The sequence below is a fragment of the Lissotriton vulgaris genome, chromosome 11 (assembly GCF_964263255.1).
Source record: "Lissotriton vulgaris chromosome 11, aLisVul1.2, whole genome shotgun sequence".
Lineage (NCBI taxonomy): Eukaryota > Metazoa > Chordata > Amphibia > Caudata > Salamandridae > Lissotriton > Lissotriton vulgaris.
Window position 1 is genome coordinate 427,429,106 of NC_141699.1, and position 24,223 is coordinate 427,453,328.

Genomic DNA, 24,223 nt, shown 5'->3' on the forward strand with positions numbered 1-24,223 from the left:
CTCACTGCCCACTTGTACTGGGCAAAGAGACTTTGTAAATATGCATGCTCTCCTTTTTTACGGTGAACATTCTGTCCCAGTTTAGTAATTGCTAAATCTCTTATTTTACTGATTTAGCTTGGTAGATCTTCCAGTTTGCTGATTTGATTTGGTTTGATTTGATGGACTTACTCCTCCACTGCCTCCCAACTTCCACACGCTAAACACGCCTCCCCTTGGTTTGCACCAACTCTGAAAGTGAGTCAGAGCTAACAAAAACGATGTTGGGATAACTTTGAACCACTGTCAGAATTGTGAGGCCCTTGCTATACAAGAAGTTAAAATGGAGAGCTGTAATTTGATGGATCTCTACTAGATTTAAAGTCTATTACTCAGTGACATTGTCTGTTTCTCTAGCAGCATGTCGAAATATTTAAACAGACAGATGTATAAGTCTGCCTGTCTGGTTCTAAGCCAGACTTGATTATTCCCTTTTCTTGCTGTTTTCATCTTGCATTTAACAAGTAACATTTTATATCTTCATTATTTTAATTAATCCTTTATACGTTTTGTAACCAATCTACAGGCAGAGGTCCAATCAATCTTCTTCTTTTTTTCTTTATATGATTAGAAATGTTTCTTAAATAAAATCATTTAGATGGCAATCCTATAGAAGTACCTCTACAGAGAAGACCCAATTTCTTTTTGGAGTTGCTCCTTCGGGATACATGCCCTGTAAATGAAGGCTGTGATGTGGTTATGAAAACAAGACCGTAAACAGGTAGTTAGGAATTCTATTGTGGGGTCTGTTCTGTCTGAAGTCCTAGTCTGAGGATAGTTAACAGGCCACTAGATGCCCTGCTGTGCCCTCAAGGGACAGGCACTAGCAAACTGTTTAGTGAAATTGATAAAGCGAGTGTAAACCTCAAAAACACAATATTTGAATTTCCCACTTGCAACATTTGTTTGCAGTGGCGAGGAAATTTGGGGATAAAGTCTGTTAATTCTGCATTAGAAACACACTTTGCTTTTTCCTGCTGAATTATTACCAGAAAGGTGTTTTATTTGTGAAATGATCAGGAATTGCAAAGAAAAACAAGTATGGGCTTGGATTGCATTAAATGGCTAGTATTGTGTGTTTTAAAGTTGAGACCTGAAGATTACTTTACTGCTGGTGAATTATAAAGAAGCAGCGTTTTTCAGTAACGCTGATCCCTAGTGAACATGTTTTTCTGTGCTTATGGTTGTGCAGGATAGTTGCACTACCTGAGCGCCTCGATGCTGCATAAGCCTCCTGCTGCGGGCTGGGGTTGTATGGGGGAGGGGGGATTCGGGGGTAGTGGTCGCGGGAAAAGAGCTCTTCCACATTGGGAGTGTTCAGAATAGGTGAAAGACTGAGAGGTGCGATCTGCAGCACTGTGTCCTCAAAGGCTTGGCGCGGGGAGAGCGGCCACTGAATGAAGGTGCGGACTATGAAAGCGCGTTTTATAGAAACGTGGAAGGAAGAGATGGGATTTCTAAATGCGCGTGCCTGCCGGGACAGTCGCAGTGGAGTAGGAGTGGAGAGCATGTGAGGTCACAGGTCACAGCATCTGCTATGACGGAAAAAATAGCAGACTCCAAGGGGCTGCAGGTTGGCTCTGTCCGTATGAGGCACAGAATAGCGGCAATGAAAGTGCACAGAAAGTGCGGATAAAATAGGAGTAACTGAAACGATAAAAACAAAAAAAAATTACTAGGCACAGAAAACCGGAATAGAAATGTGCACAGAAACGTGGGGACAATGGACTATGCACAATAGTGTGGGACTTAAATGGGAGTCACTGCAACAACAAGCTCACGGCATTGCTGTGGCGGGGGTAATAGGGCTGACTTCCAACTCAAAAAGTAAAGTTAAACAAGCAAACTAGGAGTTGCTATGGATGCCTTTTTAATACCAAAATTGTGACAATACAGAACGTGTAGCTAGCAGCTTTCCACAGATTAATTTTATTGACAGCATCTTAAACAAGGCTGCGCTAGGAGGGGGGCTGGGCAGAAATGCGAGTCACGGCCTGGCGGCCGTGAAGTGTGAAGCAGTGGGCGGGGAGGCAGGAGCAAATGGTAAGGGGAGCCTTTGAAGAGGAAGGCAGGGGGATAGAAGCGCGTTCACGAGCACCTGCACTTCTACAAATCCGCATCATGAACTCAGCTTTCTGGTTTGACTGCAATAGGTCTCTCTGCGAGACCTAAAAAGGGGGGCTATAATGTATAAATAAAATATTAAAACAAAAATCCTCAGATGATAATACACTTGGTAGAGACTAGCTTGTGCAAATCAGGAAAGAGAGGGCGTACCTACCGGCCTTTCACCCCCTCTTTGGAATCTCAGAGTGAGCATAAGAAACCAAAATTGCAGAACTAATAATGCCATATATTCATATTTAATCTTTTTATTTCCGCTGTTTTTAGTTTTGTCCCCATTACATACTGTTTTGCAGATGAAGATGCTGTATTACAGGTGTAAGATGCTGATTAGAAATTTTACGAACTACCAGCTGCCTTCTGTAAGGTAAACGGTTGTGTTCAAGGGTACTTTTAAAGTTCATTCTCACATGGAGATAGTGAGGGTTGTTGACAGTTGGTCAGTTATGTTCTTTGCAGTTCACTCCCAGATACGTTTTGCAGCTTGATTTAGACCAGACTACAGACTATATTACTCTCAAATGGATCTGTCCCTTCCTCACTGGAAGAACCCAAAGGGTCAGTCTGTCACCTTTCACATCAAAGACCAAGAGATTGATATGCGAAATCCCACAGGGATCGTCCCTCAGCCCCACATATACATAACACCTTTCGCCAATAGCATTTGATCACAACACATCTTCATCTTCCATGCTGATTATGCCCAACTCATCCTCTCCCTAATGAACTAGACCACCACCAGGACCAACATCACCAACTGCCTGCAGCTCAGCTCCAACACAACAAAGTTACTGGTCTTTGGCAACCCACCTGGTGGCCTTCGCAGCTAGGAGCAACACCCACAGGCCATGTTGAAAATCTAGGGATCATTCCAGACGACAAAATCAATACGACAGCTTATGTCAACGTGGTGTGCACCTCCTGCTTCCACATCCTATGGATGCTACGAAAGAAATTCAAATGGTTGTCTCAAAACACCAATTAGTCCGTCATGCAAGCCCTCCTCACCAGCAGATTGGATTATGGCACTACTCTAGGAATCTCCAAACAACTCCTACATAGACTCCTCACTATCCAGGACACTGTTGCAAGACTCAGATTCGACCTCCCACGCCGCACCCACATCACACCGCACGCCAAAAATCTCCAATGGATCCCCATGCACAAGGGCAGTCAATCCAAACCCTACACAACACAGGAACAGAATACCTGAACAACTGCATCACTTTCACCCACCCACCAACCAGACGTTTACGCTCTACCTCACTCGAACTGTTGCACAATCCATGCATCCACAAAAGCAAACCTATAGGCTTCTCATTCCCATACATTGCTCCCAAGACATGGAACAATCTCCCTCAACACATCAGAGCGTGCTTCTCACTTTTGGAATTCCACAAGAAGCTGAAGTCCTGACTCTTCTTATAAACCCCTTGGGGTCCTCACACCCACACAGCTGTCCAAGAGCCTGAAAACCCTCTCGGGTGATTAGTGAGATATACAAATTATATAACATAACCTAACAAATCTGTCCATTAATGTAGAGATGTTACGATATGTTAAATTAACTCATAAAGCGCAATGGTTACCCAAGGGTGTCCTCGCGCTAGCTCGGAAACATTTAGGGACGGAATAATGAATTAAGTGGGATTAGTCTAGTTAATAAAGAGCCATGTTTTCAGTGCCTTCCTGAAAGAGAAAAAATCTGGAGAGGATAGTTTGTGAAGAGGGAGTTGGTTTCAGACCTTGGCTGCACAGATAACAAAGCTTCTGCCGCTCTAGTTAGCTTATTAGAATTTTGGAACTACTACCATCTTCATTCAAGAGGAGTGAAGAGTTCTGTTGGGAACATACCATCTAAAACACTGCCTGAGATGACATGGACCGCAGTCCTATAGTGCCTTAAAGGCAGTGCAAAGAGCTTTGAATCTAAAACATTGCCTAATGGGAAGCCAATGAAGATTTCGGATTTCATTTTGTACAGGCTTAAATGTAGGTATTCCTTTTAGCAGTCTAGCTGCAGCATTTTGCAGGAGTTGCAATGTATTCCGATGTTGTTGCTGCATATTAACATATAGACAGTTACAATAATCCCCTTTTGATAGGATGAGGAAGGTTACTACCATTCTCCAGTATTACATCTTTCATAGATTCACATGCTTGTATCTTCCCCGTCGTCATGGTGGGAGTCTCACGGTAACAGAATGACCAAAGCAGTATCATAGAGAACAAAAACTGCATAGAAAAACTCCATAGGGACTGTAGTATTTGGTAACCAGACCTCCTCATTGTTTGGTCCAAAAAACAGCCAATCAGCATTGCTGCCCTGCCCTCACACTCCCCAGCAGAAGCTTCCTGCCTCAGATTTCCAACCACCTTCGTGTGAGAAAGGAGTCTCCCTGAGCTCTGCTCAGTTTACTGTTCCTGAGTGAACTATTGACCTTTTACTTCTACTGTCTTGTCTACTGGATTAAGGTATTGTGTGTACCTATTTTCTTTATTATGGCTGAAAGCTCTAAAAAGAGGCTGTTCAGGCCTTGCAGATCCTGTGGGAAGGCCAGGCTTTACTCTGAAGATTCACACAAGGACTGCCTATACTGTCTTCATCCTAAGCATGTTGCTAAGGATTGTAAATATTGTAGAACCTTTTCTGTCAAAACTCTTAGAGACAGAGAGGCTTGTTTGCTGTTATGGCTTCAGAAGAAGAAGGCCACATCAGACTCAGATTCTGGGGAGGAATCTTCTAAAATGACACCTAAAAAGAGAAAGGCCTCTATTTCTGAGGAGAAAGTGGAGCCTAAGAAGAGTAAATCTAAAGAGAAAGCAGCGTCCTCTCTCCCTATTACTCCTCTGAAGAAGCTGTCAGGTCCGAAAGGGACAGGGTCTGCTCCGTCGACCAGTTCCCTAGCTTCTACTTCAAAATCTGTGAAAAAATCTTCAGCTCCGTCGACGACTTCACCGTCGACGATAGGATCTAAAGCAGCGTCGACGGCGACAACGTCGACGACAACAACGTCGACGAGTAAGATTATCCCGTCGACGAAGAGACTGTCGACGACGACATCGTCGACGAAAGGCTCGACGGGGGCCTCGTCGACGGTGGTCCCGTCGACGACGGCTTTGGTGCCAACGGCACCGTCGACGGCACCGTCGACGAAAATCATACTTTCAACGGCAAAGGCTTTTAAATCGCCACAGTCGAAGACTATGATTTCTATTCGGTCAGTTCAGTCGTCCAGGGGTTCGGCGACTATCAGCAAATCTGCGGAATTCACATCATGGACGCAGATTTCACCTCTACCACCATCTTCTTTATTGGAACAAGACTCAGATGGAGAGTAGTCCTCAGGTGCTGCCTACAGCCCTTCACAGCTCAAAATAAAGAGCCAGGACACAGATGAAGAAGAGGTATTTTCCTTCAAGGACAGAGCTCAGTCTTCTAGATATGAGTCTTTCCAGGAAACATGTGATTATAATGAGGAAGAAGAGCAACAAGAGGAGTCACGAGAGGAAGAGCGACAGGAGACAGTTTCCATACCTGTGTCTCTTGTATCTGACCTCAGGTTCATGATAAACGATTACTACCGTCGTTTTCCGGAGGCAAACGCCCCTCAATCGTCTACGCCGGTGGCTTCATCGCAACCTCCAATGACACAATCTACCTCTCAGGAGCAGGGGGTGAGATCACCGCCAGTGATAACAATAAGGGATGACCTAACGGAATCCGACGAGGATGATCAACCTGAAGAAGGGGAGCTTGTACATGATGCTACGGGGCAGGAATGGAATGAATACATCTTGCCATCGGCCCCGTCACCTACCCCGCTGCCATCCACCTCTCCTCCTCAAGACATCGGAGGGTTCCATGACATCATGGAGAAGGCGGCTAAGAGATTTAATTTGGATATGGAAGTTAAAGAAACAGAATGTTTCTTGTATGATTTCAAGGATGATGCCAGGAAATCAACTCGATCGATACCGATTATCCCTCACGTTTGGGAAGAGGGCCTAAACATTTTAAAGACACCGGCTTCCATAGCGGTTTCCGTTCCAAGAATCGAAAAAAAGTATAGAGCGCCAGAGTCTGCTGCAGCCTGTCTAATAGGACACCCCAGACCGGAGTCAGTTGTGACGCAGGCGACGCTGAGGAATTAAAAGAACCCGGTGGCTACTTCCATGGTGCCACCAGACAAAGAAGGACGGAGAATGGACGGTGCCGGTAAGACGTTTGCGGTCATGGCAGCCTCTAATATTAAAGCAGCCAATGCTATGGCCCTTATTAGCCGTTTCAACAGGCAAATGTGGTCAGATCTGGCACCCATACTGTCTGCGCTACCAGACGATAGGAAGGAGGAAGCGGCGGCTACCCTCAAGGACGGAGCAAAGTCTGCTGCTGAATCAATTGACATCGCCATGGACGTTTCATCTATGGCTTTCAGGCAGATGGCTGGGGCAGTTTCGCTTCGCAGACAAGGTTGGCTTAAAGCAACATCGTTTCGTCCGGAAGTGCAGGCGAATATTGTAGATATGCCATTTGATGGCGAAAATTTATTTGGGAAACATATAGACGAGGCGCCACAAGGCATCAAATCTGACATGGATACTGCTAGAGCGCTGGGGTTTCTTCAACAAGGATGGTTTCAGTCCTTTCGTAAAAGGGGTGCAAGAGGTCAATTCAATCAGAGATCCTCATATCAGACGAACAGATATCAGCCTTATAACCAACAGGGATATCGGCAATACAATTCAAACACCCAGTACAGGCCCTCCAACACCTCTTACCAGCAGCAGTCTAGGAGCAAATCAAACACCAGAGGGAAGAATCAACAGTAACAGACGTCAATGATTTCAGGCTGGCGCTCCCCACACAGCAGATCCTGGAAAACGACCACTATCTGTCTCAATACTTCAACAACTGGATGTCCATAACATCGGACAAATGGGTTTTAGACGTCATACCCTAGAATTTGTAGAAATGCCACCAGATCATCCCCCGGTGCTCAGGCTCAACCAACATCGTCAGGAGTTGCAGAAGGAAGTCCACTCTCTTCTGCAAAAGGGAGCCATAGAAGAAGTGCTGCAACATCTCAGAGGGAAAGGCTTCTATTCGCATTTCTTCCTCATCAAAAAGAAACAAACCCTGAAATGGAGACCGGTATTGGATTTGAGGGATCTGAATCAATACATAAAAAAGATTCCCTTCAGAATGCTCTCATTACAAGAGATCCTCCAAATGTTAAAGGAGAAAGACTACATGGCGTCTTTGGATCTCATGGATGCGTACTCCATATTCCAATTCATCGGAAGCACAGAAAATATTTAAGATTCATCATGGAGAGTCGCCATTTTCAATTCAAGGTCCTTCCATTCGGCCTCAAATCGGCCCCGAGGGTGTTTACCAAATGCATGGCCCCGGTGGCGGCCCATTTAAGATTGCAAGGGCATTACATTTATCCATATCTGGACGACTGGCTGGTGACAGGTCCATCATTCAGAGAAACAACAAGGTCTCTTCAGTGCTGCATTCGGCTATTTCAGCGCTTGGGACTAAGGACCAACTTGGAGAAATCCTCGCTGACTCCAGCCCAGGGCATCCACTTCTTAGGGGCATGGATATGCACCAAGGCAGTGAAAGCTTATCCTTCCGAAGTCCGAATGAGAAAGATAATGGGTCTAGCAACGACCCTTCAGACAAAAAGGTTCACTTCTGTGAGAATGTACAAATCCATGTTGGGGATGATATCATCCTGCATCCCACTGGTGCCAAATTGCCGTCTTCGAATGAGACCTTTGCTGGAACAACTGGAGGAGCAGTGGGTTCAGTCCAAAGGAACCTTCGAGGATCGGATTACCATCACGAACCATATGAAGGTGGCCATGTCATGGTGGAAGGTTCAGAAGAACTTGGATCAAGGCTTGAACTTTGTATCTCAAGATCACGATTACGTGATGACAACGGACGCCTCGTTGCAAGGATGGGGCGCGCATCTTCAAGAGCTGGAGATTCAGGGCCTCTGGTCAGACTGGGAAGCACAGCTTCACATAAACATGTTAGAACTCAAAGCTGTGTTTCTGGGGCTTCAAGCCTTCCTACGCAGGATACGACACTCGTCAGTGCTTATTCAAACGGACAGCACCACGACTATGTTTTATCTGCTAAAGCAGGGTGGAACAAGATCCAAACAACTGTCGATGTTGGCGCAAAGAATCTGGAAATGGCTGATAAACTACCTCATTTCAATTCAGGTGCAACATATACAGGGCATCCTCAACACACGGGCAGATGCCCTGAGTCGCACATCGGACGTGACACACGAGTGGGAACTGCACAACACTCAGCTTCACAAACTGTTTCAAAGGTGGGGCACACCCACATTAGACTTGTTCGCAACCAGAGACAATTCAAAGTGCGTCCAGTTTGCGTCCAGGTACCCTCAGCAAGATTCCAGGGGAAATGCATTCCACATGGACTGGACGGGAAGGTTTGCCTACGCGTTCCCTCCGTTTCCGTTAATACCGCGAGTACTTCGCAAAATGAGGTTAGAACCGTGTCATGTCATACTGATAGCACCAGCCTGGCCGAGGCAGGCATGGTTTTCGAACTGCTACAGATGTCAAAGGGCAGCAAAGTCCAGCTTCCGACATTCCAGGACCTCATTTCCATGAAAGACGGTCAGATTCTGCATCCGGACTTACAATCGCTAAAATTGTCTGCATGGAACCTCATGAGCGGGAATTCCAAGACTTAAACATTCCACAGGAATACAGACATATTCTGTCGCAAGCCAGAGCTATGTCAACCAACAAGACATATGCAGCAAAATGGACTCGTTTCTGCCACTGGTGTGACAGTCAAAACTTACACCCGTTAACAGTACACCCCGAAGGTATTCTACCTTACCTGTTGTCGTTATCCAAGGCAGGTCTGTCACATGCCTCGGTGAAGGTACACTTGGCAGCAATATCACACTTCAGGAGAAAGCCAAACGAGCCATCTCTCTGGTCTTCCAGGCTAATAAAGGAGTTTATTAGAGGACTTTTTCGAGTTTTTCCGCCCATTCGGTGCCCACCAGTGCCATGGCACCTCAATACAGTCCTGTCACAACTTATGAGGCCGCCTTTCGAGCCTATACACAAAACAGACTTACAGTTCCTATCGTGGAAGACAGCCCTGCTGCTTGCCCTAACATCAGCAAGGAGGGTTAGCGAAAATCAAGCCTTTTCAGTGGAAGAGCCCTTTTTACAATTTCGCCAGGACAGGGTTATATTAAGGACAAATCCAACGTTCATACACAAAGTCCCTACGTCTTTTCACCTTAACGAGCCTATTGTTTTGCCTACCTTTTTCAGCAATCCCTCATCTGAAGCAGAAATAGCATTACCCTCTTTGGACATTGCTAGATGTTTGAAGTTCTACATTGAACGAACAAAGACATTTCGCAAATGCAGGCAATTGTTTATCGCATTTGAAGGACAAAGGAGAGGCCTCCCTCTGTCAAGACTAAGTATCGCCAGATGGATTTCATCGGCTATCTTGAAATGTCATGAAAAAGCGGGAAAGCCACTCTTTTCCAAAGTGAATGCACATTCCACAAGGAAGATGGCGACATCGATGGTCTTGTTCGCACGAGTGTCGCTCCCCGACATCTGCAGAGCAGCGACGTGGAAGAGTGTGCATTCATTTACCAGGCACTACTGTCTGGACACTGCGTGGAAAGAGGACACGGCAGTGGGACAAGCTGTTCTGAAACGCCTAGTTCAGTAAGGTATAATTTGATTATCTGTTAATTTTTCTATACAGTACATTGATATATGTTTGCATATATATATATATATATCTGCATATATAGTATAATATTGTTATGGATTGTTCTATTATGTTTCTTTCAAGAACTTACAGAATATATTTTTTAGAGGATATGGTTGATATTCCTATCTGACTTGTGTATTTTAGATCATGTTCTAACATTGCTTTACTGCAGAGCTTCCTTCTGGGTTCTATCCTGGAAACGCTGCATATTTTGTGAGCACTGCTTACTACTCTGATACAAGCATGTGAGCATGTGAATCTATGAAAGATGTAATACTGGAGAAGGAATTAGTTACTTACCTGTACACTATAGTTCTCCAGTATTGTCTTTCATAGATTCACATGCGCCCGCCCACCTCCCCGTTTCTCAGGCAGAACCTGTTCTCGGTATTTATCCATGTCTCTCAATCGGGGACGGAAATCTGAGGCAGGAAGCTTCTGCTGGGGAGTGTGAGGGCAGGGCAGCAATGCTTATTGGCTGTTTTTTGGACCAAACAATGAGGAGGTCTGGTTACCAAATACTGCAGTCCCTATGGGGTTTTTCTATGCAGTTTTCTTCTCTATGATACTGCTTTGGTCATTCTGTTACCGTGAGACTCCCACCATGACGACGGGGAAGATACAAGCATGTGAATCTATGAAAGATAATGCTGGAGAACTATAGTGTACAGGTAAGTAACTAATTCCTTTTGTTTACTTTCCTAGGGTAGCAGGTGTAACATCTTTTCAATGATCCAGAGTGTCAAAAAGTGGAAAATGCCACTGCATTCACCTGATCCGCAAAAGTGAGTCTGGTGTCTGTTAGTACTCCTAGGTTTTTTGCAGTTCTAACTGGTGTTGGTTGAGTCCCCAATTTGTCTGGCCACCATCTAGGACACAAAAAGTTGGAGTTATTCCTGAAAATCATCGCTTTGGTGTTACCGGAACTCCAGCTGTAAAGCTTTGATAGTTCAAATTAGAGATGACCCAATGTTGGTTCTGACTTTGAGGCTTTTTAGAGTGAGGCTTCATCAATCTGAGTACTTGCTAAGACTTGAAGATCTATCTACTTTGTGCTAGGAGACTGACACGAGTAGACTTCCATCGACTTTGATGTTCAAAGAACAATTCTTTGCATAACGGCTGAGCATGAGTAGGGTATGAGCTGCTGCAAGGGTTGGCTTTCTTATGTGTTTTTTCTTCTTTACCCATTCCTAGCTAATCACAGATATAAGTTACTTCTATCTCCTTTTTAAATAATAAGGTGTAGCTGTTTTAATCTCTATGTACTGCTGTAAGGAGCCAACCATCTCTGAGGATTTCAGGAAATGCTTTAGTTGGCGAGTGTGAAAGAATTGGTTTTGGGTGGCTTTTCATGCATTTCCCCAGCAGAGTTCTCAGTTTCAGAACTTCTACTATGTTTAGAGATTCTGCAGTCCAAGCAGTAGTCATTCCATGATGCGATCTGTTAGAGACTCTAAACATACATTGTTCGGGTTTGTTTTTCATGAGTTGGTGGCTAGATTGCATTAATGAGTGCCATATTGATGCATATCTTGAGGTGGAATTCCACATAGCACTATTCCTTACTCTTAATGGATAGTAAATATTAGGAATTGCGAGTGAAAGCAGCGATTCTCCCACCAAGGCTGAGTATTTTTTACAGTGTCTTTTTGTGGTGGAAGATTATAATAAATAAATCCCATGCAAAGGTAGAAAGTCCTATATTTTGCTAGTCCTTTCGGCAGAATAAATGCTTAGCTGTGTGATGCAATTGCTGAATGGAAGGTTAACTTTTGAAAATTGCATTTTTTTCGCCCCTCACCCCTTTAAGTAAGCCAAGCTTTCTACTGCTCTGGTTTTGTGGTTTTCCAGATATTTTACATATAACTTGAGTTATCGCCATTATATAAAATATACTAAAATGAAAACCTCTCTAAAATATCATATTTTCTTTTCACACTAAATACTATTCTGGATAAAGTTTACTGTAGGAAGGAGTTATATGTGACTGTGCATAAACTGCTTTTAATACGCACTATCTGCGCTTGAACACATTGGGCCTCATTACAAAGTCAGTTAAAGTTGCCTTCGACCTATACCTTCTCGGAACCGACTGACCTCCGGTTGGCGTTCCCAACACCTCAATTACTATGCAACTACACATGTTGCGGTTGCGTACTCCCATTTGTCTATTGGAGCTTTGCTGCGGCCGTAAACCGGCCGTAGCCCAAGCTTCCATAGACAAATGGGAGGATCTGTTCATCCCTGCAATGGGTGGCAGGCACCTCCTGGGTGCTTGCCACCCAGTGCAGGGTTTAACAGTTGGGCACCATAGGTGCCCACGTGGCCCCCAACCGGAGGCCTCAGGGTTTAGGCAGGGGCCCCCGTGTCGGTTTCCGACAGGCTTCCGATAAGCCCAACATGGAAGGCCTGTCGGAAACCGACATCGCAATCCCAAAGGTGTAAATGCCGTCCATAGTGATTACGGGCTGGTCTGCGACAGCCCGACAGGCTTCTTGAGCTAGTTGGAATCCAGCCAGAATGACAGCCAGTTTAAATTGCCTACCGCCATATTAATAATACTGCGTTCGGAATCCAAACCGTGGATGTCCAAATCTGCCCCATTATGTGATTCTGGTTAATGTGTCTTGCTGTGCTTGAAGACCCATATCTCTTAATATTGTGGGATAGGCTGTTTTAAAGCACTTTTAATCTTAAATTGCAATATAAAAGATAAGACATTTACATTATACCTATGTAGATATTGGATGTTGAGAATGACAAGTGCTCATTTGGTTTCCTGAAATAATTAAAGTGTATGGCCCTTCTGACAGTAGTCTTTATGTCCACGAACTGTTAGGAACTACTTTTTAAGGAAAATAATTGGTAATTAATTCATAAAGTAAAATAAATACAGAGTGGCCTCAAACTCACCCCTATTAATCCATTGGTCTGTTCAACTGTTATTTACTTTTCGCTTTTGCCGGCCACAATATACAGAACAGTGGCATCTTGCTTCCTTCACTACTATCTTCCACTGTGAGTGACAGATGTTTTGCCAGGATCACATAGGCATATCTGCCTTAAAAGAAGTGTGTTTAAGTGTTAGTGGTTCAGTACATTACTTTACCCTTGTTTTTCCTTTCTATTGTGTTTTATTTTTATTTTAGTCATTCTTATGTGTTTAAACTGCAGCAGATTATAGTCTTTGAAAGCGAGTAGTAAACTTTATTTTTCCTAATAAGAATCCTATTTTCCTATTGAGTATAGCTAAAAAGCATGTCTATGCTTGTTCTGAGTGCACCTGCCTGACACGACATTTTGTTGTACTAAAACTACATGCAGTGGTTAATTTTTTTCAATGTAATTATTTTTTAACTCCGGCATACGGCAGTGATGTCTAGGCAATTCAAACTTTTCGCTTAATTTTCGTGGCCTATGCTGCCAGCAAAACATAACTGTTACTGCAGCTTGCTAAGGGCAGGCCTACCTCCTTTGCCATTGCTGTTTTATTACATTTTAATATTAGCAATGATGAAGTTGTTGTATCACCTTTCAGTTTAAAAGCCAGTTCTGCATATGCTGCATTTTGAAGGGATTGTGCTGAGATGACAACAAGTTGAATTGATAAATATTTCTTTAGTCTCTGTTTTTAGAGTGTTTTCCGGAAATTAATTGTATCTATTTATTGTGTCATCAGGTGGTTATCAATGGAGGGGCCACACCCAGTGGCGATCAGGACAACGAGGACACAGAACTCATGGCCATCTACACCACAGAAAGTGGCACGGCTGAAAAGGTACCCTTTACAAAGTAACACAGCCAACAAGTTCAATGTATTTACCTACCAGGCGCTGTCTAGCAGCGAATCTATTCCACTGTAGTTGACAAGGTGTCCGTGACTGTGATGTCCATTAAAAGGTTCCGAATGTTTTAGGCAGTGAGTGATACATTAGAATTATGCCACTCAGAACCCCTTTGGTGGAAAACATCTCCTTTCTTGGTACCTACTTGTATAAAATATTTTTTATGGTGCCAGTTTCAGAGCCTGTGGGAGGGGCCACAGATCAGACATGGCCTACTAGGCCCTAACCATGGTGTTGAAGTCTTTTGCTACTGGGGATCACCCTGCTGCAGCTATGCAAACTGGGTCAAGTACATTTTCTGCACTGGAGTCTCAGGGTAGTGAGGCAAGAAGTACAAGGCTTCATGGGGATGTAGCGTGTAGGGCAAGAGCTCAACAATCAAACAAGACCCACAATATCATCATCGAGCCCAGTCCTTGTCTTTTTAGGTCGAAGCCTATGTAGGCTGCGCATGCGCAGTCTCGCTGGCGAGATCTTATGATCTTGAGGGAGAATCACTAGTGGACTTTAAGCCCCGCCCCTCTTTCCCATTGGCCGGCATCACCGTTTATGCTAAACGGTGGCCGTCCATTGGGAAAGAGCTCTGTGTGACGTACTCTTTTCTCTTTTCGCCGTCCCACTTGGATTCACTGCCCTGACTTACTGTTGGCATAAAAGGTTTGTTATCTTTATGGACCAAAACACATGGCCCCATAAAGATAGCAAAGCTTTTACTTAAGAAGGAAAGCAGGCTGTCCAAGTGGGACAGCACAAAAAGAGAAACTATACATCATGGGGAGTGCTTGTTCTCTTCCCTCTCTCCCCGTCTGCGTGCTGTCCCTCGAATTCACCCCCCTCCACACCCCCTTGCCTCAGAGAGGGGGCGAGGACGGGGAGCTGGGATTGGGATTACCAGCGATGAATAATCGGCCCCCTCCCCTCGACTTGTTACCCCCTGCCTGTCTGGCTTTTCTTCTCTCAGGGGCTGCCTCCCTCAAGCCCCCACCCTCACTTCCCACTCCCTGTGAAGCCCATTCGGGCAGGCAATGACTGAAGTGTGCTTGGGGGTGACAGGGGAACTACGTGCGTTTGTATCCACTACTAAGGCATGAAGAGAAGATGGGAGGGGAACTCGGATGACATTTTATGAGACTGAGGCTATTGATAATCTACAAGGGCCACACGATCCGAGGTGTTTCCTTTTTCTCCTGCGGTTGAAGGATTAGCAGGGAGATGGCAAGCGGAGGGGATGTGTATTCAAAGTGAGTAGCAAAAATGCTAATTTACAACAACAATACTATTTAAATGGGTGGTTACAGACAGACATCGACTATCTTTATGCTTTATTTGATCAAGGAATAAGTACCAGCACTTCCCAAAAGCCCTGATGTAGGAAATAGTGCCCGTAACCTCTCAGAATAGTTGGTAGACGTGTAAGGTCAGACTGTCATTTTACCTGCCTGCCACTCTTTTTTAACAGACATCCCTGTTTAACCCTCTGTGAGCTATTATACTTTTAACATGGTAGCGACAAAACTACGCTGCATGGCTAGCCTCCTTTCAATGTGTCTCTCTGTACTGGCACTTCTCAAAGGACCATGCATACTATGTTTTACAGAAGTGTTGAAGCTACTCGTTCTTTTGATTAGATTGTGCACACGCTTTTCAGGAGGTCTACTGTACTTTTTTATTGCACAACATGTACACTTCTTGCCTGGGCCGATTCAACTAATGTCTTGTTACTGTGTGACTCTTCGCGTACAAGTACAGCAATCTTACACCTCTTCTACGTGGTGCATTGTTCCAGGGGTGCTGAACTGGCGTGAAAAGTCTGTGGAGGTTATGCTTGACAAAGTGCGTTTTCAGGTTGAAATACTAACAACGGGGAGGTGCCAGGAGTGACAACAGACCCTACCTTGCACCCTCTCTCCGAGTGTGTGTTCTCTTCCCTCTCTCCCCACCTGCGTGCCGCCCCTCGCATTCACCCCCCTCCACACCCCCGTGCCTCAGAGAGGGGACGAGGACAGGGAGCTGGTATGGGGGATTACCAACGATGAATAATCGGCCCCCTCCCCTCGGCTTGTTACCCCCTGCCTGCCTGGCTTTTCTTCTCCCAGGGGCTGCCTCCCTCCAGCCCCCACCCTCACTTCCCACTCCCTGCGCAGCATTAACATGAAAATAAAGGAGGGGGCCCTTCAAATCCCCATCAACTGCCTTTTGATGACCCCCCCCTAACCCCACCCGCTCCCTCAGCTCCACTGTAAGCCACAGGTTGGCTCAGAGGGGGTGAAACCTGTAGAAATACTTTGGGACAACAAGCGACCCGATTATATCACGACTATTAAACGCTCGTCTATGGTGTGAATGCTGCAGCAGGCTCATAACTCTGCAGCGCTCTCACAAGTGGGTGCGAGTGTCACTCCGTGTAAAAACCCTCCTTTTGTGGGCCTCGGAAGGATGATAAGCCGAGCTAGAGACACACAGGTCTCTGCATACGCTGCAAGTGTGAGCACCACGGCACAGGGAATAACTGACGCTTTTTGCGCATTGAATAACTAGCGCTTTTTGCTCATTGAATAGCTAGCGCTTTTGCGCATTGCCCGCCGTCAGAGCTCTGTAACGCAGAGAGGTACGGAAAATCTACACTTGCGGAATACCACTCCATGGATTATCCTTAGGGAGCTTTTCCAGATGGGAGAGATGCGTTCTAGTGCCTAGAGCTGTGGGCTGTGGTACCAAGGAACAAATTCCGAGTCCTGCCTTTGGCGAGTCAACATCCAGTGATTCCGGGCAAATCAGTTATCCCTTATATGTTAAAAAAAATGTATTGCATGGTTCTTGTGTAAAGCGCTCTAATGCCATTGAGTCAACTTTGCGCTTTATCTAACTGCACAAAAAGTGGATCTTGCAACCCTCCAACCTACCCGGGTGAATGTCGGGTGGATAGTGGGTGGTACATGTGTAATAATACTCAGAGGGGTCGGGACTTCCAGTCCCTCAACCAACCCAGAACCTCTGGTGTTCGCCAGGCGCATATTCAGATCTGAAGATGTATTCATCTAACAGTTATGTCTTTCTAAAGCAAGCAGGTGTACTGTAGGACTTCAAGGAGCTGTGCTAATCTGGTCCCAATTTAAGGTGTAGCTTCTTCCAATGCTCATTTGAGTTCCTGAGGCCTGCCCTGATCTGTCTCCATCTATCTGTTCTCCTGGTGCGCACCAGCGGCCTCATTTGACCCTCTCATTCCCCTCTATATTACACACTCTACTACACACTACTACTCTCTACTACACACTCTCTACTACACATATTCTACTACACACATTCTACTACACACTCTATTACTCATTCTGTACTACACACTCTGCTACTCACTCTCTACTACACACTCTACTACTCTCATACACACTCTACTACTCTCCTACACACTCTACTACATACTCTACTACACACTACTACTCTCTACTACTCACTCTATACTTCTCTCTACTACACACTCTCTACTACACACTCTACTACACACTCAATACTCTGGACTACTCTCTACTACACACTCTCTACTACTCACTCTACTACACACTACTACACTCTACACTACCTACACTACACACTACACTACACTCTACACTACACTCTACACTACTCTCTACACTACTCTCTACACTACACTCTCTACTAGACACTCTCTACTACACACTCTCTACTACACACTCTCTACTACACACTCTCTACTACTCACTCTACTACACACTACTACACTCTCTACACTACCTACACTACTCTCTACACTACTCTCTACACTACTCTCTACACTACACTCTCTACTAGACACTCTCTACTAGACACTCTACTACACACTCTCTACTACACACTCTCTACTACACACACTACTACACACACTCTACTACACTCTCTACTCTCTATTCTCTACCTCTCTCTACCTTTCTACTACTCTCTATTCTCTACCTCTATCTCTACGTGCACACATATACACACACATATATATATATGTATGTGTATATATGTATGTATATATATATATATATATATATATATATATATACATACATATGCATTTATATATATGTGTGTGTGTATATATATATATATATATATATATATATATATATATACACACATACACATACACCAAAAAAATCTAAAATTTAAATAAAAAAATTGGAACCAGCACGAATATTCAAAAACATCGCAATCAGGACCATAAGTATTTCCAATTGATGAAAAAATTGAGCAACAACAAAGAAGTCATAATCCGAAATAGTGATAAAGGAGGAAATATAGTCCTGTGGACTCATGACGAATACATGAAGGAGGCCATGAGCCAATTAAACGACAGACAATGTTATTCACAAACTGATGTTGGCAAACTAAAAGAAATGTATCAAGCCTACTACAAAAAGCTATCAGGTTGGCGCAACAAAAAACTCCTAAGTGAGAATGAGTACAAGTATCTAAAAAATGACAGTCCTACTGTACCCACGATATATTTCATACCTAAAATACACAAGGACAGCAAAAAACCACCAGGACGTCCAGGAATAGTGTCAGGAATAGTATCCTAGAAAAAACATCAGTATATGTGGACTTTTTCCTCCAAGACTATGTAAAATCATTAACATCCTATGTAAGTGACTTTCTAAACAAAATAAAGAATTTTCAATGGAACCCTGAATACATTATGATGGCAATTGATGTATCATCAGTATACACCAATATAAAACATGATGACGGCATCCAAGCAGTAGAATATTTCCTAAAAGAGAGAGAACCTATTTATCAACAACATAGTGAGATGCTGGTGGCAATGATAACATTTTGCCTACATAACAACATATTCATGTTTAATCATCTTTTGTACTGTCAAATTCAGGGAGTAGCCATGGGGGCCAGCTTCTCCCCGAGCTATGCTTGCCTGCATATGGGCAAATGGGAGAAGCTGGTCCTTGGTGGAATACATGGTGATATAATGTCAACTAATGTCAAATTGTGGCTGAGGTTTATAGACAACCTGTTTGTAATTTGGCACGTAACTAGAGGGGAAGCGGAAATGTTTCTGGTTAACTGAACAACAATGATCTCAATTTGAGATTCACTGCGGATATCAGCAATTCCAGGGTTAGTTTCCTAGACACAGAAGTGTATATTGATAACAACATTTTTCAAACCACTTTACACCATAAAAAGACTGCGGGAAACTCCCTGTTACATGCCTCTAGTTCGCATCCATGTCACTTAGTGAACAGCATCCCCTATGGGGAAATGCTCAGGATAAAAAGGGTATGCAGTACACAGGAAGAATTACAGCAGGCCTAAAAACAGAGCAAACAACGGTTCTTAGCCAGAGGTTACTCCAGACAAGTTATAGACAGGGCCATTGTCAAAACATTATCATTGAATAGGGAAACTTTATTGGTCAACAAAAAAGACAAGGAACAGCACAAATGCCAGGTAAACGAGGATGATGAAAATTTTCGTTTGATACTAGGATACAGCAAACAACACAAGGCAATACAGAAAATCATACAAGATGAATGGCCCATACTATTGAGTGATCCAGTATTAGGACCCCTGCTACCGCAGAGGGTGTCCATTACATATAGTAGAGGTCCCTCAATGAGAGATTGCTTAGTTGTATCCGATCCAGAAATTATTAGTAAACCAGCTTGGTTCCAAAATTTGAAAGGTTTTAAAAAATGTCCTTCATGCAAAGCTTGCACACATGGGATCAATACGAAAACATATCTCAGTCCATTTAAGACTAAACCATACACTATAAATAAAATGTTAAATTGTAAGACAGAATTCTCTGTATATGTGCTTACTTGCCCATGTGGGTTAAACTACGTGGGCTCTACTAAACTTCAAGCACATGTTCGGATACTCCAGCACCTTCGAGCCATAACAAACACAGATAATACATATCCGGTGGCCCGACACTTTAAGGCATGCCATGGGTCAAACAATAAAGGTTTGACTTATTACCTTATAGATGCAATCCCTCCCAACAGAAGAGGAGGTGATCGAGAGAACAAACTAAGGAAGCTGGAGACCAGATACATTTTATTGTTAGATTCTAAACATCCGAATGGATTGAACCTAACTGAAAATTTATACACTTGTCTGGTTTAGATACTTTTTGAGGTAATGTGCCCAGATGAATTCATAAGATTACCAGTTAAAAAACATATACAAATGCATTATCTTATATCCCTTTTAAAACATAATAGGATATGTATACGACATCTGGAGAAAAAAAAGTATTTTATGTTGTAAATATTGTATATATTTATATGAAGAATGTTTGGATACAAATGATTTTAAATATTTGTAAATATCTTAATATGTTTTTTTTAAAACATTATTTATAGATCAGATCAAGTATAAACATTTGGTATCAAAGGGATAGATAAACACTGGTATTGACATATTGATTATGCATTTTGGACAAGATTTGAGCAATTGAGATGATACTGGTTGACAAATAATTTCATGAAAAAGAGATTGCAGTTGTTTTTTTAATATATGCAAATGATGAAAAATACATATGAAAAGAGTAATAATTAGTAATGAATTTGTGGATCATATAAGGTAACAGGAATGCTTAACTTAATTGAATTTAATTTATTTGGTTTTGTAAATTATAGAAAGATCGAATGGAATGATTTTAACATCACTTGCACATTTAAGCACTTTAGGTATGTTTTTTCGCCAATGAAAATAGACAAAATGTGTACAGGCTCAATGTAAGTGTTTTAGGGCCAGTGTATTTTACATGGATTTTTCTAAAGCTGATAGAGATTTTATTATCATGCTTTGTGATTGGTTGATTCTAATATAAAAATGTATTTTACTAGTATTTTTACATCAACCGACAGCCTAACATATACAAGAGTCAGTATTGTATGACACATGTAGTGTTTTGTCTATGTCCATAGCGAGTAGACCCCACGTGATTCACTGTTTTAAGCACTGCCACTTTAAAAATGCCTTCTGGGTAAAAACAAATTGTCGAGTGAACAAGCGGCGTTCGCGCCGCGAAACGCGTCTCAGACACTTGGGCAAAATAAAGAAATAACCAGCACGAAATTTGGGTCTGTGTCCTGTTTTACATCGCGTGATTCAAGACGTGGCGTCTACAACAGGATTTGGAATATATAAACATATATATATATATATATATATATATATATATATATATATATATATATATATATATATATATATATATATATATATACATACACATATATTCTGCTCACAACTTCTTTCACTCCGGTAAAAGAATGGACGGCACTCAGTGATTCGAATTACACCAATTCATTAGATTTATTTAAATCAGAAACAGGACGCGTTTCGGCATAGCGCCTTTGTCTGCTGTTACTCACACAATGTCAGCTTACATGTTTAAATAAAGTTACATGTTGACGTCACATCCTCCAGTTAATTGACACAAAGGAAGGACTAATTGTAAGTTTCGCGGTGGCCATCTTGAAGTTACCTGAAACTTCGATTAGGTCTGGTCAATTTGGACAAACGAAAAAATTGTTATTAAGCCCTGGATGGGCAATTTTGACCAAACATGATTGTGCTAATAATATATTAATAAGTGTATCCACATTGCTTCATTTCATCAACTGATCAAATTGAATTACAACCTCTAATTCATTAACACAAAGGACAGACTGTTTTTAAGTTTCACAGTTGCCATTTTGAAGTTACCTAAAACTTTGATTCGTTCTGGCCATTTTGGACAAACAAAAAAGTTTTTTGTTATTATTGAGCCCTGGATGGGCAATACTTAACCAAACATAATTGTGCTAGTGGTCCTTAAATTTATGCATCCACATTACTTGTTTCATCAACTGATCAGATTGAATTACATATATCTATCATACTCAGATGTCACCTTTTTGCAAGGAAGAGCATTATCATATAATTGTGGATCATTATAGGCTATGGGATGAGGTCTACTGAAGAAAGAGATAAAAAACTTTACTGCTGGTCTATTGGCCTAAGTGCACGGCCAACTCCTTCCCAATGTTCAACCCATGTGGACTTTTGGTACGGAGATCTATAATGAATCTCGACTCCAATCTCCTAATTTGTAGCTCCCTGTTTCCTCCCCGGTCTTTCATGGGGACTTGATCTAAGCAGAAGAATTTTAGAAGATTGCGATCACTGTTGTGCTTTAAAGCAAAGTGTCTCGCAACGGGGTAACTAGGGTCGTTGTGTTGGATTGCTCTTGCATGTTCCAGAAGTTTTTTTCTTTACTGGATGGATTGAGCTGCCTACGTAATGTAGTTTGCAGGGGCATTCTTAACAATATACACATAATGGACTTGTGCATGTGAGAAATGTATTGTTTTTTCTTTCTCTGCCTGTTTCTGGTATTTCATAAGAGGTTACTTTCGTACTGCTCTGACAGACTATGCAGTTGTGACTAGGGAAAAACCCTGTAAGGTTCCCTGATCGTGGTGATCTTGGAATGGAGTCAAAATGACAATGTATTAGAGTATCTTTTAAAGATCTGTTTCTTCTGTATGTTATTTCAGGGTAGGAAGACAGATCTTTGCCAATTATCCCATCTGTTTTCAAATTATTCCAATGCCTGCCCAGGATTCGATGGATCGTTTGTGAATCTTTGGAAAAAGTTGTGATAAAGCGAGGAGTTTTGTCCTCATTTTCCCTTTTCCTGATTGAATCTTTCAATAAACTGGATCTCGGGATATGACAGGCTTTGTCATATGCTTTTTGTAGGGTGTCATCTGAATATCCCCTAGATTTAAACCTTCCTATTGATTCTTGTGAAGCCTTTTCAAAATCCTCATCTAATGTGCAGTTTCTTTTTAAGCGTAACAGCTCCCCGTATGGTATGCTGTTCTTCAGGGTTACTGGATGACAGCTACTTGCTTCTAAGGTTGAATTACCGGCAGTAGCCTTCCTGATGCATACATATGCATGTTATGTACGTGAAAGTTTGAAAAACACTATTTAAAGCAAAGCTGAAAAACCACCTAATTACAAACAGAATTGCTTTAACTTAAATGAGGGCGAGACCTATTGCATTTTCAATGCTTGTTTGTAAAAGCAAGTATTTTAATCAGGCAACAAAACTAAATACTGCACAACCCAAATATGTTAGCAAGTGCAGAGTTGGATCTCTGGGTGCACTATATCTTCCTGTTCCAGCATTCTCTCCCCACTCTGTGATCCTAGTAGCTTTAGGCCCCTTTTCTCAGTGGCAGAGGCATGAATTAAGCATAGGTGCAGTTTAGGACACTATTCACCTCACAGAGTTTAGATGTACAACTCGGTCAACAGTTATTACCCAGGGGTAAGTTTGGCAGAAGGTCTTTAGTCCTTGTGTGGGACGTCCTCGGAGTGCATCTCAATCTGTTTCTCCTTTCATGGTTAAAGCCTTTTGGTGCCTATGTGGTTATCCCATATGTCTAGTGTGTGAGAAGTTGGCCCGATATGCAGCGTTCGCTATTCTAGCGACCACTATGTATCGTTCCAAACGAGCCTTATGGTGATCGGTTGTAAGTCAACCTTAGACCAGCTATCCTAGTAGCGTGGATACGAGCAGTCTTCGGGCTAAACTCTAGAGGGCGTGTTAAGCCAGCTGTAATACCATCACATACCCCTTGAACACCAAGTGAAAGGACACCACACAAGTGTTATGAAAATAAACAGTATATTTATTAAGAATCACAACAGCCCTGTACTCTTTATGAGGACAGGGTACTAAGCACAGAACAAAAGCTCTTAGAAAATACTTCAAAGTGCACAATTTAAACAAGTGCCCGAGGGCACGGAAAGTTTAGTGGTCTCGGGCGTACCCGATAAGGCAAGTCGGAAGCGAGGGACTCGGGACCCTAGAGTAAGGAGGCTATGCAGGCACCGAAATGCCGAAGTTACCTAGCCACGAGGGCTGCGGCTGCACAAGTCTTACAGGCGTCGGGGGTCTTCGCTGACGAGCCAGGAGCCGGAAGAAAAGGAGTTGCTGGCCGGCGACCAGTGATGAATAGTTCGTAGAGATCCAAGCCTGGATCAGTCGTTGATACCTGAAAGCAGAGGGGACCAAGTTCGTACTACTAGCCAGTAGTCAGAGGGTACCAGGAAGGCACCGGTTGGCCGTCACCTCGACTAGGTGAGTGGGCGACGCTAGGCTCTGCAGTCTCACGGACCAGGAGGCGTTGTCGGCGACCAGGATGGAGGTGCGAGCTGTCCCACGGAGGTTGATGCTGTCTGCGTCGCTGGGCCCAGGATTGGGGCAACAAGCCTTGGCAAATCTCAGGGACACGTGGTGGGCCTAAGATGGCGTCCTGAGTGGACCAGGAGGATCCGGGGTGCTCCTCTCGGAAAAGGGAGCAAGGGCCGATCTGGAGCAACCAGACCAGCA

The 24,223-nt window shown here is 43.2% G+C and overlaps 1 protein-coding gene across 2 annotated transcripts in view; it reads left to right on the forward strand.

The window, feature by feature from the left end:
* Positions 1-24,223, forward strand: part of SLC23A2 (solute carrier family 23 member 2) — a 1,215,437-nt gene that overhangs the window by 826,908 nt on the left and 364,306 nt on the right. For both annotated transcript variants that reach the window (XM_086943514.1, XM_086943515.1), the window contains one exon: positions 13,656-13,754. In XM_086943514.1, coding sequence (XP_086799640.1) covers positions 13,656-13,754 — 99 coding nt within the window. The remainder of the gene's footprint in view (positions 1-13,655; positions 13,755-24,223) is intronic.